Source organism: Salvelinus sp. IW2-2015, linkage group LG4q.1:29 (assembly GCF_002910315.2).
Source record: "Salvelinus sp. IW2-2015 linkage group LG4q.1:29, ASM291031v2, whole genome shotgun sequence".
Taxonomy (NCBI): Eukaryota; Metazoa; Chordata; class Actinopteri; order Salmoniformes; family Salmonidae; genus Salvelinus; species Salvelinus sp. IW2-2015.
Window position 1 is genome coordinate 72,194,768 of NC_036842.1, and position 13,322 is coordinate 72,208,089.

Genomic DNA, 13,322 nt, shown 5'->3' on the forward strand with positions numbered 1-13,322 from the left:
CATATAGATGATTAGGATAATAACATTTCTATGGGGGGGTTCTCACCTCTTCGTACACCTCTCTGACTGCAGCTCCACACGGCTCCTCCTCAGGCTCCATCCCTCCTCCTGGTACAATCCACTGGTCCGGGTGCCGACTGCTGCTCACCAGCAACACCTGGAATGGGTAAAAATAAACCAATGATACTCAAATAGTGGTTTGTGGGAAGAATCCGGCCCGCAAGCCTCTAGTTTCTTGTCCAGGCAGATACTTAACTACACAACCTCTCAGTCCAACAAAAGATGCATGAATTGAGGCATACATTTGATGTGGAGGAGTTTAAACATATTCAGAGGGATATTCAATTGAGGAGGACAGTGAAATTTGGATAGAAAATGCTTCTTTATTATCATATATTAACCAACACATTGATCAGCAGTACAGCCTTCATCTGGGTATCTGCCAATTGACATAAAGTATATTGTATGTCTGACACCAGCAGCCGCACCTGCCAGGGTGAGGTGGGTCTGTGACAGGAAAAGCTGCCATTGGAAGAACCCCCAGCTCAGCTCTGTGCCAATCACATGGTCGTCCAGGTCAGGTTTATAAACATGGGSCAATTCCACGGTAACGGAATTATTACTCYGATTTTTCACTTTAAAATGTATGCCAAACAAAAACCATTGATATCAAAGTTTAACAAATCAACTCTATTCACTAGGTCTACTTTGAATACATTTACTGGAGTATGTGCAGATGCAAAGTTTGGTAAGAGATTTATGTAAAATCTCCCTCRGTTTTTATGCGACCACATTTTCAAAAACTCTTAAATATCTGCTCCGAATTAGGATAAAAAAATGTCAGCAGAAATAATAGGGTGTCAGCTATGATATGACAACTTGAGTTTGAAAAATATATATTTTAGTTATTGAACAACAGTAAATTAAGTMGATTTACACCCCATAACAGAATTACGGTAACAGAATTACATCATGGGTCCCTGATATGTACTACACAGAAATGACGAATTATGGATATGAATGTCCTTCTCTTCAGATGTATCGTGAATAGGTACACAAAGGTAGAAATAAGAAATATTATCCTTTACATATGGGTATTATTCTACACAATGGCTATTATTCTAATGAGCTCGGCCCCCAAACGAGACAAAATCTGAACCAATCATAGATGTCGATGTTTCACAAGTTTGGACATTACAGTACAGTAGAGTACATCACAGTAGAGTTCAGGACAGTAGAGTACAATATAGTAACTATTTACTGTACAATACTCTACTCTTCTTTACTTTTCTGTACTGTAATGTACTCTACTGTGCTTCACTGTACTGTCCAAATTTGTGAAACATATACGTCTGTGATTGGTTCAGATTTGTTCCGGTCACCAATCATGGTCGTCTATGTTTGGGCCAAATCAAGGCCAGTACAGACCAAAACTCAATGTCTGTGGACGTTGAAATCAAGGCCGGTCCAGACCGACCCAAAAAATGTCCTCTGTGGACATTAAAATCAAGGCCAGGGTGGACTGACCAAATTTCAACTACTTTTCAAATGTCCATGGATGTCTGGTGTCGGTCGGTGCTCAGTGGGTGCTTATGCTGTTTACAGTTAATGGGAAAAGATGGGGCTCATGGGTAGGTGTTAGTAAGATATAGGTAACATTAACGAGAGAGAGAGAGAGAGACAGAGAGACAGAGAGACAGAGAGACAGAGAGACAGAGAGAGAGAGAGAGAGAGAGAGAGAGAGAAAACAGTTATGAGCTGAACATAACAGTATGCCAGTGGATGGGAGGACATTAGCAGGTGACCCAGCTGTGGTTTGTGACCACTATAATTTCCCTTTGTAGCCTATTCAAATGCAGTAATTCCGTTTCATTGTAGATATTTTCTATTTTTGTACTTGATTCTTTACTAGAACACATTCTCAAATACAGCAACAAACTGGGGAATAGTTACAGGGGCGAGGAGGGGGGATGAATGAGCCAATTGGAAGCTGGGGATGATTAGGTGGCCATGATGGGGTAAGGGACAGATTGGAAATTTACTTCAACATTATTGTGTTTTGATGTATTTCTAATACTTTTTGAGACTTTTTTCTGGTAGATATTTTCCAAGATCTCTTTTCCATCTGTTTGACCAAAAATCAAATCCATTACATATGCCTAATTTTTAAGATGGAAAATTGTTAAAAATGCATCTATGCCCTTCATTTCCCAAAAARAAAGACTCYAAGCTTTAATTTGACACCGAATWTGATATGCTCCTATGAATTTCACGTTGGTGCTCATGTGTCCTTTTACATGGAAATGGCCCATGGCGTTTAACCAGATGGCTGAGAGTCAGATAGCAGCAGGGTACTGTATTTTGCAAAGGGAGGGTATATTACTGGACACTTTTAGTTTACCAGTAAACTACCAGAATGTTGGCATCTTTCAAGGATTTTATGTTATCTATCACATTTAGTGGCACTTTTGGGTACTTCAGATTGTCACGTAAAATATATGAAATAATAAAATTTTAAATGATTTTAAAATAAAAACTGAATGACAAAGCTGTAAAACATTGTCCTAAATATAAACAATACATTTTGAGAATACCATTGGTGTTGAATATGAGGGTTTCAGCATGGCGTCAAACTGGTGGAGGTTGTGAAAAAAGTCAATAGTTGGAAGAGTTGCAGAGTTAATTGAAAATAATGCCATTGTTGATTAGATGCTTTTTTCATTCATTAAGCTATTTTCTCTTGAACCATATGGTCTATCCGGCTAGAAAGTCATAGACAATGAATTCTATATATTATTTTTTTTCTTCAGTTATTCAAGTATAAATTACCAAAGTTAGGGTATATTGACATAGATTTTCAGTTAATTACCAAAATGACTTAGGTACCTGGGCTCTGAGGTACCAGTGGCAGAAGCATCCTCAGAGGACCCTGTTCAACAGGTATCTATTTTGACAGAGAGGTGACAGTAAYACCATAGACATAATCAGGGAAGTGTTCTGTGCATGTTTGTCCTTTTCAGCGATCCCCAAGGTTAGTTAGTAAAGTATCAACTTGTCTTGTGTTGCTATACTTCCAAGTCTCGTTCAGCTCTCTGAACAAACATGAGAAAGCCAGAATTCGAGATTTAGTCTACAACAAAATAGGAGTTGACAGTTATCAACAAAAAAAAGGGGCTGCCTTTACAATCAATGTCTGCATTGTGACAAAGATTTATAATCTTAAATGAACAATCCACTCATCAGTTCACTGTTGATACAGTCCCAAAATATTTTGTATGTCAGCAATTACGTTTTTCAAGATATAGGACTTTCAAAAAGCAAATTGTAACTTGCCACATCATCATGATGCTGTGTCTTGCATTATATGATGCATTTTGCATCATCATGATGATGTGGAAAGTTACAATTTGCTTTGACATGCAAAACATTTGAAAGAAATACCAAAATATAGTTTTTGAGTGGATTATTCCTTTAAGGGAAACATACCAACAAGTCTATGTTTAAAAACTGACCAGAGACAAGCAAAGGGAGAGAGACAGGGTACCGCTCTGGTGCCTCAGTCCCATGACCTTCAACCCCATCTGGCATCACACTGACTCACATAAGAGGGCCACGTGTGGATGCCTCCCAGATCCCACCAGGTCGTTCCAGCTCAAAAAGCACAAGAAAGAGGATTTTGACACCCACCATRTCAGATTGTTCTGAAATTGTTTCTGTAGTATGTAACAGATACGATTAGCATTCCTTAAACATTATTTTGTTGAAATATAATTTGATCTCTGAGAAATMTAGTTCATTGATAGCACCCAAATTGACKATTTTAATTGATAGGATTCAAATCATATTAAATAAATATAGTACTCAACATCTGATTTCTTCCTACCAATGAGTAAGARGTGAGGAATCAAAAAACATGGGGAATTAAAGCCAACTACAGACAGCCACACTATTTTATCCATTTTGCTTGTCTCTTGTGTTTATTAAATAGATCACAACAATTCCTTRGCAACTTCGGGTAGAAAACCAATAGATTTGGCTCATTAAGAAAATACATTGTGTGGTCATCCTCACAATTCAAGCCAGTCCTCCATGAAAGCAATTCAGTTTGTCCTTCTCTCTGCAACCTAATGCTTCAGCCCAACTCTCCTTGAATAGTCCAACAAGTGGCTGCTCTCTGCAATTCTCATATCAATACTTTTCCTACAAGCCCAACACTTTGTTAGAGAAATGGGCTAGGGACAAAAATGTTGTGACAAGCCTAATAAATAATGAATTGCACAGCAGTCTTACCCAACACAACTCAATACTATTACAATTGCAAAACTGTAGTGTGTGRTTGGGACTTTTCCCATTGAAGACCATTAGAGACAATAACATTGAAACCATTAGAGAACTGCTGTAGCCTAATAGTTTGGTTGTTCACCAGGAAGAGTGTAACAGTAACTACTAATCCAGATCTTTTTTAAAGGGAATAAACTACACACAAAGGTGCCTTGTCCTGGACACAAATTAAGAGTAAAAGAAGGACAAACTGATTTMCTTTCCTGGAGGACTGGCTTGAACTGTGAGGATGACCACACAATTTATTTTCATCACAAGCCAAATCTATTGGTTGTCTACCCAAAGTTGCAAAGAAAATGTTATGATCTATTTAATAAACACAAGAGACCAGACAAAATGATGAGTGTGACGGTATAGCAGGACCAGCAGCATCTAGTGGTAAACCAGATTCACAGGGAATACATTACATAGTATGGAGAAGTAAAACTCCAAGTCGCAGCTTCATACTACTTGTCAAACATAAAGAACTGATACTAGCGGTTAAGAGTATTGGGCCAGTAAACGAAAGATCGCTGATTTGAATCCCCAAGCTGACCAGGTGAAAAATCTGTCGATGTGCCCTTAGCAGAGCGTCTGCTAAAATGTAAAAGTCAGTCTGTATACTGGTTGTTGGGGTGGGATGGCATGGGGTGTGGGGGGGTCCGTGGATGGCTTTTACATTTTAGAAGAATTTGGTCCAAATCTGATGTTGGGTACTATATTTATTGAATATTATCTGAATCCTATAAATTAAAATGTCCAATTTGGGTGCAATAAATTAGCTTAATGTTTCAGAAATGCCAATATTACCTGTTTCTAACTACATAAACTATTTTATAACAATCTGAGATGGTGGGTATCATGGCTTGCTGAAATGACATGGAATGACTCCACCATATGTGAGCTCAAAGAGCACATGCATCCTCTGGCTCCTGCATCCCCCCAGCCCCTAGTCAGCTTCTGTCATAAAGAACTGATTTAACATCAGCTTTACTGACCGTTGTAGACCATTGTCCAGAACTAATGAATTACCAACTAAACAATAAAATCAAGGACCCAGGACAGGAGRAGTTGCTAAAAGTATTGTACTACCTGCACGGATATTTAGCAAAAAGTGGGGRTGGGCTTGGGAGATTCTGAAGAGGACTTGCTAATGATAATGCCTGACCTCTAAGATAATGTTGCTGAAAGTCACCCCAGAGTTGCACAAAATTGAGAATGAGTCARTTGGAAAATTACACCATTATGGTATGAAATGCTGTAGATTGGCTATTGATAACTTTACACAGTTTAACATGACCTCGTCATTTCTATCCCTAGATAACCATAGAATAACCCTCAATTCGAATTACAAGGAGCTYTCAGGTGACCAAAATAGACCCAGTGAACCTTGGACAGATGAAATTGTGAATTAGCAAACTATAAAATTACAACCTAAAGGATCATAAGGAGTTGCTGTTTATAGGCTGGGATTATTGAAATAAATACTTATCGTGCAACAGGATGTGTGACACTACCTTTCAGAATTGGCCACAGAAACAGAGGTTTCACCCACACTAACTCTGTATAAACCCAAAGCCTAAGGTGTTTGCTGGAACATTGGCGGCAACACACACACACACACACACACACACACACACACACACACACACACTGCAAAAGTACTGGATCAGCAGTTGCCTTTCTGCATGAAAACCACAACAGCTTAACAGAGCAGCTGAATGACCAGTCCTGATCCAATCCACACCGGTGTGAAGGCCTTGTTGTCATAAGGTTTCAGTGGTTTCGTTTCACAGTTGTTTCACTTGAACTGAAACAATGGTGAGTGCAGCATTCAGCCTGGCTTAACCAAGCTGCCTACTTATGGTAAAAGAGCTCAATTTCATTTGCTTTTCCTCCTGATAGTCAAATGGTATGCATCTTTGATTACAACAAAACTGTCTCTGTCTTTTAAAGAAGTGTAAAATCCATTCTGTGGGGGAGGCTACACATCTAATMCCCCCATCTCTGAATGAAAATGGCTCCTCAGATGCATGTTCTCAGAGAATAGAGATCTATGCCACTAAGGAGGAATTTCCACACATCTTCATTGTATTAATGTGAGTAATACATGTATACACCCTGTCACCCTGCCAACTTACAGACACGTTGCAGCTAAGGTCTCCTATAGTTGAAGTGATACTTTGGGATTTTGACAATGAGGCACTTTATCTACTTCCCCAGATGAACTAGTGGATACCATTTGTATGTCTCTGTGTCCAGTATGAAGGAAGTTAGAGGTAGTTTCAAGAGCCAATARAAGTGTTAGCACAATGACTGGAAGTCTATGGGTATCTGCTCCTTACAAGTAAGGAGAGGAACAGAGAGAGTGAGTGAGTGGGTGGGTTGGTTGTGTGTGTGTGTGTGTGTGTGTGTGTATCAGAGAGAGAGAGCGAGAGAGAGGAGGTGGGTAAGGGAATCTGACAGGGGACAGCTAGTGCCTCTGCCGCAGCGTTTCTATAAATTGCAGCTGACAGGTTACTGGGTATTTAGCACAGTGTAACACTCATCCCTTGGCCCCCCTGGCTCTCCCAATCAAATGCAGGCCTGACAGACAGGGTCTTGTCCCCAGGCAGAGTAGTCATGATCCAAGATGCTCCCTTTCTTACCACTTCAGTCCCATGTTAAATCCTAAACAGTGTGTGTGTGTGTGTGTGGTCTGCGTACATACAGTACAGTACAGGCTGCCTTTGTTTATTGTGGTGCCTCAGCATAGAGATCACATTAACATGTGTGGTGTCACTCACATGGTACCGACCCTGCACAATATAACCAAAACAGCTGAAGCCTAGAGGGACCCGTATTAAATAGCCAACACCACCCTGACTGACTGCAAATACATTATTTAATAATGGGCCAGTATTTATAGACAGAGGTAGGCTATCATATCATATTTTGGAGGCAAGTGATTATAGCTTGTTACCAATGCAATGAAACAGGACAAATCGCATAACAGCTTCAGAATGCAATTACAGTAGGTAGGCTTATTTGTTCCTCAATGGTCTAAAAAGGTGGTAAAATATATGCCCAAATAACATAGCCTAAGTCTGACACTGTTTCCAAATGGGCACAGTTGTTTTTGTTTATTAAAACCATGCCTTGAGTAAGCATAGCTTACACATGTCAATGAAACTTATGTTGACAAAGAAATGTATAAGTCTAGATGGCATCAAAGCATGCATTACTCTCTCTCTTTCCCTCTCTGTATCAATGGAAATAACGTGACTCTGATACATGTGGTAAAGAGGCCAATGGAACGCAGACCATGGGGGACAGAAGGAAGACGCCGGATTGGCGCACATTCAACAAACCTGATTTAACAAAGTGGATATTTGTCGAATCTGTCATGATTGTAACAGGCCCACAATGTGGTTACTAAAGTCCGATTTTGATATATTTGGCTGTTTTCACTGCATAACATTTAGAAGTTGTCCCTTTTCAGATTTAGAAGAAGCGACTGCTAAATGCTAACTCCTGTTCGGATAAGCTGGTAGCATAGCTAGCATACAGGGATCGGTGGTGGTAGTCAAAGTTGTTTTTAACTGTAATGCAGTTGATTGGCGATGATGATATTAACATGTATTTGGGTTGGCATCCATACAAGCATTATACTCAGTTTTTTACCTCAACATAGTGTGAAGTACACATATATACAATAGCATAAATGTAGGCACATTTTGCTGGGGGGCAATGAGGAGATTCAGAATGTTTTCCCCACGCAAASCCACAGGAAGTAGGGGTGCAGCACCCCAGACAAATCMGAATAAATAAATAAAAATGTAAAAATGTAATAGTAGAAAAATAAATATTCAAAAAACTACTCCTGTATTAGCGGCCCATACAGCGTATGAAGCTCAGGGAGAAATGTTTTTCTTTTGAAGGTTTAATAAAACCTTAATTCAGCCAKGAAATCAGTTTTTACAGGGTCCTGACCAATTGTGCTATTTTGTGTGTTTTCTTGCGCTGACCTTAACTTTTTTTGTACATCATGTTTCCTTCTGGACATCAGAATAGCAATCATTAACCTGAATTTGGATGTGATTTCTACTTCAATGAGCTGGCAGCAAAGGACATACTTGCTCATCCCAGACCAGGCCCAAATCCCCAACACTTTAGGATATACCTGACAAGACAACGTCGGAGAGTGGATAAACCGCCTCTACCTTCAAACGTGTAATCCAGCGTTTCCCAAACTCAGTCCTGGGGACCCCAAGTGGTACACGTTTTGGTTTTTGCCCTAGCACCTAACAGCTAATTCAAATAATCAAAACATGATCATGAATTAATTATTTGAATAAGCTMTGTAGTGCTAGGACAAAAACCAAAACGTGCACCGCTTGGGGTCCCCAGAAAGGAGTTTAGGAAACACTGGATTAAACTGGACGAGCTCCGTTCGAGACTAACCTATCAAAGTGATCTGAAGAACTGCAATATCCTATGTTTCTCAGAGTTACGGCTAAACAAGGACTTTGAAAATATAAATCTAGCTGGTTTTTCTATCCGTCAGCAGGACAAAACGGCAGTGGTGGGTACACTCAAGGGGGATGGTGTGTTTCTCTTTGTTAACAACAGCTGGTGCACAATCTCTAATATTAAGGAAGAGAGTTTATTTGGAGGTGAAACAACTCTGGTTCACCTTTACTCCACACATAGATGCATACAAAGCTCTCCCTCGCCTTCCATTAGTCAAATCTGACCATAACTCTATACCCCTGATTCCTGCTTACAAGCAAAAACTCAAACAGGAAGTACCAGTGACACGCTCAATACGGAAGTGGTCCGATGAAAGGGATGCTAAGCTACAGGACTGTTTTGCTAGCATAGACTGGAATATGTTCTGGGATTTATCCAATGGCATTGAGGAGTTTACATCAGTCACTGGCTTCATTAATAAGTGCATCGACGACGTCATCCCGACATTGACCATACGTACTTGTCCCAACCAGAAGCCATACAGGCAACATCCGCACTGAGCTAAAGGCTAGAGCTGCTGCTTTCAAGGAGCGGGACACTAATCCGGACCCTTATTATAAATCCTCCTACGCCCTCCGACAAACCATCAAACAGGCAAAGCGTCAATACACGACTGAGATTGAATACTACTACACTGGCTCTGACGCTTGTTGGATGTGGCAGGACTTGCAAACTATCACAGATTACAAAGGGAAACCCAGCTGTGAGCTGCCCAATGACGTGAGCCTACCAGATGAGCTACCATGCCTTCAGAAAGTATTCACACCCCTTTTTGTTGTGTTACAGCCTGAATTTAAAATTGATTAKATTGAGATTTTTTGTCACTTGTCTACACACAATACTCAATAATGTCAAAGTGGAATTATGTTTRTCGAAATGTTTTACAAATTAATGAAAAATGAAAAGCTGAAATGTCTTGAGTCAATAAGTATTCAACCCTTTTGTTATGGCAAGCCTAAATAAGTTCAGGAGTAAAAATGTGCTTAACAAGTCACATAATAAGTTGCATGGACTCGCTGTGTGTAATAATAGTGTTTAACATGAGTTTTGAATGACTACCTCATCTATATACCCTACACGTACAATTCTCTGTATGGTCCCTCAGTTAAGCAGTGCATTTCAAACACAGATTCAAACACAAAGATCAAGGAGGTTTTCCAATGGCTCATAAAGAAGGGCACCTATTGGTAGATGGGTAAAATAAAAAAAAGTAGACATTGAATACTCCCAGGGGTGTGAATACTTATGTAAAATGAGATATTTCTGTATTTCATTTTCAATAAATTTGCAAGAATTTCTAAAAACATGTTTTCACCTTGCGGTAATGTGGTATTGTGTGTAGATGGGTGTAGATTTTTTTTTAAATCAATTTTGAATTCAGGCTGTAACACAAAATGTGGAATAAATCATGAAAGCTTTCTGAAGGCACTGTAAATGCCTTCCTTCGAGGCAAGCAACACTGAACAATGCATCAGAGCATCAGCTGTTCCTGATGACAGTGATCACTCAGGTACAAACAGGTTTGTAAACGGATTTCCAGGATGCTTACTCAGAGCATGTGCTGACCTGACATTTTCAACCTCTCCCTGACCTAGTCTGTAATACCTACGACGATGAGACAGCCTATAGGTAGGTGGTCAGAGACCTGGTAGTGTGGTGCCAGGACAACCTCTCCCTCAACGTCAGCAAGACAGAGGAGCTGATCGTGGACTACTGGAAACGCAGGGCTGAGCACGTCCCCATTCATATCGATGGAGCAGGTTGAGAGCTTCAAGTCCCTCAGTGTCCACATCACTAAGGACCTATCGTGGTCCAAACACTCCAACAATCATGAAAAGAGGGCACGAAAATACCTCTTCCCCCTCAGGAGGCTGACAAAATTTGGCGTGGGCCCACAGATCCTCAAAAAGGTATACAGCTGCACCATTGAGAGCATCTTGACTGGCTGCATCACCACTTGGTAAGGAAACTGCTAAGCATCTGACCGRAAGGTGCTACAGAGCGTAGTGCGTACAACCTAGTACATCACTGGGGCCGAGCTCCCTGCCATCCAGGACCTCTATACCAGGCGATGTCAAAAGGCCATACAAAGTGTCAAAGATTCCAGTCACCCAAGTCATAGCCTGTTGTCTCTGCTATCATACGGCAAACGGTACCAGAGCGCCAAGTCTGGGAACAAAAGGCTCCTGTACAGCTTCTACCCCCAAGCCATAAGTCTGTTTAACAGTTAATCAAATGGCTACCCAGACTATTTGCATTGACCCACTTTTTTTTGTTGCACTGACTCTATGCACACTCACGGTACTCTACCCACACACACACACACACACACACACACACACACACACACTCCATATATACTGCGGCTACTCTGTTTATTATCTATCCTAATTGCCTAGTCACTTTTACCCCTATTATCTCAACACTAAACTACCTCGTACTGCACATTGACTCGGTACCGGTACTCCTTGCATATAGCCTCGTTATTATTTTATTGTGTTACTATTTCCTGCATTTTTGTTGGGAAACGGCTCGTAAGTAAGCATTTCACCGTAGTCTACACCTGTTGTATTCGACGCATGTGACAAATAATATTTGATTTGACTTAGGAATTTGTCACATAGGTAGACAAAATCCATTTAGATGTTAAGTTTTCTACTGAAGATTTTCTGGGGATTTCAATACAAGATCTGGTTGATTATAAAGAGACTGTTTAAGGAACTTGTCATTTGAACTTGGTTAAATAGGCCGTGTTCTTGTGATGAGTCAGTAATGTGAATATCTATCCCATATCTAACCAATCATCTCGAGTCTTAGCCTGGGACTCCCTAAAGCTACGCCACTTAGATACAACTGACTTTTCGTAGCAGGTTTGGAGAGCTTTTTCACAAACCGTAATTTAATGTTCCTATCCTGCTACGTTAATTATCCTAACCTGCCGCGTAGGTTCTAAAGTGATACGAAAAGTCGTAGCTGTCTCGAAGTGACGTGATTTTAGTGAGTCCCATCCATACCTCTTCCTCTTTTTCATTCTTGAAGCATAAACATGCCGCTCGTCTCTTGAAACCTTCACCATCATAAGTCCTCGTCTGGTTGGGTTTAAACTTCATCATATATTCCCAATATTCTGCAATCTTCGTGCTCCAAGGAAATACGAAAGGTGGTGTGAATGGGGATCTAACCAGATCAAGTCAAGTGCCTTTACTAGGCCAAGAGAGCAACAAGAAACCACGCACACAATATCTCCAAAGAAATCTTCAGGCAATCCAATTTAAACGCTATTCATCTATTCGCATACAAGCATCGCATATCCCGGAGTGTTGTCTACCTAACATGCTGTCTGGCTGGTTTCCGTTGTCAACACACATATTCCCTACGCCAAACCACTGTGGTCCGCGAGCACCGCAACCTGCTGACCTCCGTACTGCGCCGTGTCCACCTATCAGCGCCATGCTACGATTAGATGTGGTTAATTCCATCTAACAATGTGATGACTCATATTTGTCCCTTTAAAATGTCAAACAAAAACCAAAGGTTGCAATGCCGTTATTGTGCATAGAGGTTTTTGGTTTGTTTATCTTTGCAATCTTTGGTTTTTGTCTTGAATACATTTTAAAATGACACATCTRAGCATCACTGTTACCATGGAATTGTAAATTTCAATAACTAGGCATATCTCAAGCTAAAATGAAACGCACTCAGTTGTCAGTCTACTTTTCAAGTTAACGGAACTACGGTTAATTGTAAGTCTACTTTAAAATCTGGCATAACTGGTTCTTCTTGGGCAAGTCAATTTCCCCATTTCGAGGTCCATAAAAAAACACTGCACTCTTGCCCTCGAAGCGCCGAGACTGAATGCAGTGTTCACCACCAATACATTTTACATTGTAGCCAGCTCAGTCAAATCTGCAACACTAACAAAAACTAGTATCAACCTTAACGTTACATTGCTGTCCTCTAGTGGTAAATCGAATAAGGAGCCACCTTCCCTGTTATACAATAATTCTAAGTGTCCCTGTTGTTTTGGATGAGGGAATGTGTACAGAAAAATATAAATATATTTTGAAGGCGTGAGAAAATGTTATTTGTTATCACCATGAGGTGGCTGACTTTGACAATATTAATTGAAGAATAGACTAATACATTCAGTAATTGTCAAAAAATCTAGGACCAGTGAAGATTAAGACTGTCTGGCAATGAGCAAGGGTTACTCTTCTTTCTGAATTCACCCGAGGGCAGTCATGTTGAGTTTAGAGGTCGACCGATTATGATTTTTCAACGCCGATACCGATACTGATTATTGGAGGACCAAAAAAAAGCCGATACCGATTATCGGCATTTTTAAATGTATTTGTAATAATGACAATTACAACAAGAATGATGAACACTTAACTTAATATAAACATGAATAAAATCAATTTAGCCTCAAATAAATGAAAAATGTTCAATTTGGTTTAAATAATGCAAAAACAAAGTGTTGGAGAAGAAAG

General features: G+C 40.1%; 1 protein-coding gene across 1 annotated transcript in view; it reads right to left on the reverse strand.

Moving 5' to 3' along the window:
• LOC111962491 (diphosphoinositol polyphosphate phosphohydrolase 3-beta) overlaps positions 1-12,672 on the reverse strand; it is a 28,461-nt gene extending 15,789 nt beyond the window's left edge. The window contains exons 1-2 of the mRNA XM_023985612.1: positions 11,847-12,672; positions 47-157 (exon numbers count right to left, since the gene is read on the reverse strand). Coding sequence (XP_023841380.1) covers positions 47-157; positions 11,847-11,945 — 210 coding nt within the window. The 5' untranslated portion in view covers positions 11,946-12,672. The remainder of the gene's footprint in view (positions 1-46; positions 158-11,846) is intronic.
• Between the last annotated feature and the right edge of the window lie 650 nt (positions 12,673-13,322).